Raw genomic sequence first — 3,121 nt, forward strand, 5'->3', positions numbered from 1 at the left:
ACGGTTGAACGAAGACATAGAGGGACACCCGCGAAATTATCGAGGCTTTTTATATTTCGTGCCTCGGAGAAAGATACGTGAGTGAGAAGTCGGTTGCTATAGGAGGTATTCACTGGACGCCATATTTGAGGGCGATGTTCAGAGCGCATGCTCAGAACGAGCTCACATTAATAGCCTGCTAAGACCGGCAACCTGGATGGTGCTAAATAAACGTTCCAAAAGGACTGCGGAAGCTCGCCGTCAGAACGCGCTCAGCAGCAGCGCACACGGATATGGCCGCCAGTGAGCTGTCCTTTTTGCGCCAGACCATGACTGGCATGGGTTCCGCCTAGTGACCTACTTTCATGATTCGGGCCTCGTGGAGGGCGTATTGTTTGATTACACATTGTGTTATCTGGTACTGACGTTATCTGGTACTGACGTATGTATTCTGTTTTCTTTTCCAAATAAAACCTTTCAGTCGCGAGTACAGCGGTTGTCCTGTCGTGTCTGATCATTTCATCACCCTCGTTTTTTGAAGCGTTTACACTAACCATGTCCTGGTGTCTAAATAACTAACGGATTTTTTTTTTTGTTATCGAGAAATTCCTAAATAAGTAGTTTTTTCGCGGGACTCACCTTTGTGTGGAAACGGCAGCTTACAAAACAATGTGGTCCGCTTTATGGCGCCAGTTTGGAAAAACGCTGAACACAGTGTTCAGCGTTTTTCCAAACTGGCACCATAAAGCGGACCGCAATCCAATATAAAAAGAAAAAAGAAGACGATTGCTGGACTGGCACGAGCCGTAATTCAAGTGCCACTCGAACCCTACTAGATTGCTATAACAGAACGAATAGCGCTATGGTAATGGACCAACAACCTCGCAAGGACTTGAAGCTGGACGACAAGAGTCCTGAGCACGTCGAGGAGCCTGTGGCAGCTGGACAACCTGCGCATCCACCTCCCAAACCCTCTGTGTCAGGACGCGTTGACAATGCTTTGGAGAGGATTCAAGGAGACACAGATGATGCAGATCTACGATGCGGATGGTTCTTCATCACACCGGTATTTCTACAGTCGTACATGACAGCGAGGTGTGTGCTTTTCACATTCTGCGTTGCGGCCTTTGTCCAGGGAATGGTAATCAGCGGCTTCGTCAACGTGGCCTTGCCCTCTCTCGAGCGCCGTTTCAAACTACAGAGTGCAGAGGTGGGTATGATTGTGTCCATGTACAACATTGGATCTCTAGCGCTGCTGTTACCCATCACCTACTTGGGCGGTCAGGGCCACAGACCACAACTGATGGCCATCGGAACTTTGATAATGGGGATCGGTTCTCTGCTCTTCTCACTCCCTCATTTTTTGGCCCCGCAGTACAAATTTAGCGTACTCAAAAAGGAACTGTGTCCTTTCACCGAAGAAGACGCGCCTGCGGAAGCCGACGATCTCCACCTGCGGGACTACAGATGGGTTTTAATGTTCGCCAATATGCTTCATGGCTTGGCAATGGTTCCCTTCTACACCTTGTCGGTGTCCTTCTTAGACGACAACCTGTCCAACCAGAAGTCGGCGAAGTACATCAGCATCTACTACACGGCGGCGATTATGGGACCTGCTTGCGGCTTCATTTTGGGAGGTACCTTTCTCAACATATACACGGACATCACTGTAGATCCTGCAACCCTCGGATTGTCTAGATCGAGTAACGTCTGGGTTGGTGCCTGGTGGCTGGGATTTGTGCTGACCTTTGTCTTAGCCTCCCTGGCAAGCATTCCAATCTTTGCGTTTCCCAGAAAGCTGCCCGGATCAGCGAGGATAATGTCGGAGAAGAGGATTGAAGTGGATGAGAGGATTAAAGGCGACACGATGCCAGCAGGACCGTCCAAAATTGGCAACATGCCGAGAGCCTTGTGGTGCCTCCTTTGCAACAAGACTTTCGTGTTCATCTGCCTCGCTAGTACGTTAGAGACGTCGATAGGATCGGGCTACGCCAACTTCAGCACAAAGCTCTTTGAAAGCCAATTCCGGATGACATCTTCAGGGGCCTCGTTGCTTCTCGGATTGATGGCCATTCCAAGCGCGTCTCTCGGTACATTGCTGGGAGGCTACATCGTCTCCAAGCTGGACATGGCTTGCAGTACCATAATCCGCATGTGCCTCAACATGTGCATACTAAACTGGTTCGTGTTCCTCATGATGTTTTCGTACTGTCCAAACCTACATTACAGAGGAGTCAACAGGACGGCGGGCGTGATTGAACCTCTGCCCTGCAGCGACAACTGCAGCTGCCCTATGGAATTCAATCCCGTCTGTGGCGAAGACCAGATAATGTACCTGTCAGGCTGCCTTGCCGGTTGCCGCGAAGAAGCCATTCTCGAGGGTTCTCGCCTGTACAGTTCTTGCGAATGCGTCAACGCAACGACACCCGCCAGAACAATAATGCTGACCAACGGCTCTCTGTTCACTGTGGCTGCAGAACGCATGAGGTGTAAAAGTGACTGCTTCGCCTATTTCTTGTACATTTTGGCAACTTTCCTCAGTCTCTTCATGACGTTTTTTATTAGTGCTCCCGCAGTTAGCGTCGCTATAAGGTGTGTCATGGTAAAGCAAAAGTCGTTCGCGCTTGGCGTGAAGTGGGCTTGCATCCGTCTTTTGGGATCGATTCCGGCCCCCGTCATTTTTGGCACGGCGATCGACAACGCTTGTAGGCTGTGGTCTTCTGCACTGCACAACACGCCTGAAAATTCGGGAAACTGCCTGCTTTATGAGAACGCAAAGATGAGTCGTTACATGGCAGGGTTGCTCCTTTTTTTGAAAAGTTTATCGATTGTGTTTTTTATCTGCGCATCTTTGAGCTATCATCCACCCGAGGAACATAAGACTCCAGAGGTCGTACCCACGAGTTCATCTCCGAAAAGTGATTAAAATGACGCGCAGACAACCAGTTTCGTGGATTTTGCTTTCTTTTATATTTGTAAGTCATGATGAAAATTTCAGGCGTTCTGCAGTAATTTGTTTGACGTGCACGGACATGCTTTGCATTCAAGTATAGCAATTAAACTTTGACATCATCCGCCGTTATTTTCTCTCCTATTCCTTTAACTGATATTTACTAAAACGTTGAAATTAATTTAGTAATAT

The 3,121-nt window shown here is 48.6% G+C and overlaps 1 protein-coding gene across 1 annotated transcript; it reads left to right on the top strand.

Annotated features, from left to right (window-relative positions):
* The first annotated feature begins 841 nt into the window (after nucleotides 1-841).
* On the top strand, nucleotides 842-2,905 carry LOC120837516 (solute carrier organic anion transporter family member 4A1-like). Its single transcript, XM_040206938.1, has one exon. The coding sequence runs from the start codon at nucleotides 842-844 to the stop codon at nucleotides 2,903-2,905; it is 2,064 nt and encodes a 687-aa protein (XP_040062872.1).
* The last annotated feature ends 216 nt before the right edge of the window (nucleotides 2,906-3,121 follow it).

Source organism: Ixodes scapularis, unplaced genomic scaffold, assembly GCF_016920785.2.
Source record: "Ixodes scapularis isolate PalLabHiFi unplaced genomic scaffold, ASM1692078v2 PGA_scaffold13__105_contigs__length_92229423, whole genome shotgun sequence".
NCBI classification, from domain to species: domain Eukaryota; kingdom Metazoa; phylum Arthropoda; class Arachnida; order Ixodida; family Ixodidae; genus Ixodes; species Ixodes scapularis.

Excerpts from the sequence above, each read along its gene's own strand:
- LOC120837516 (XM_040206938.1), top strand. The coding sequence starts at position 842 with ATGGTAATGGACCAACAACCTCGCAAGGACTTGAAGCTGGACGACAAG.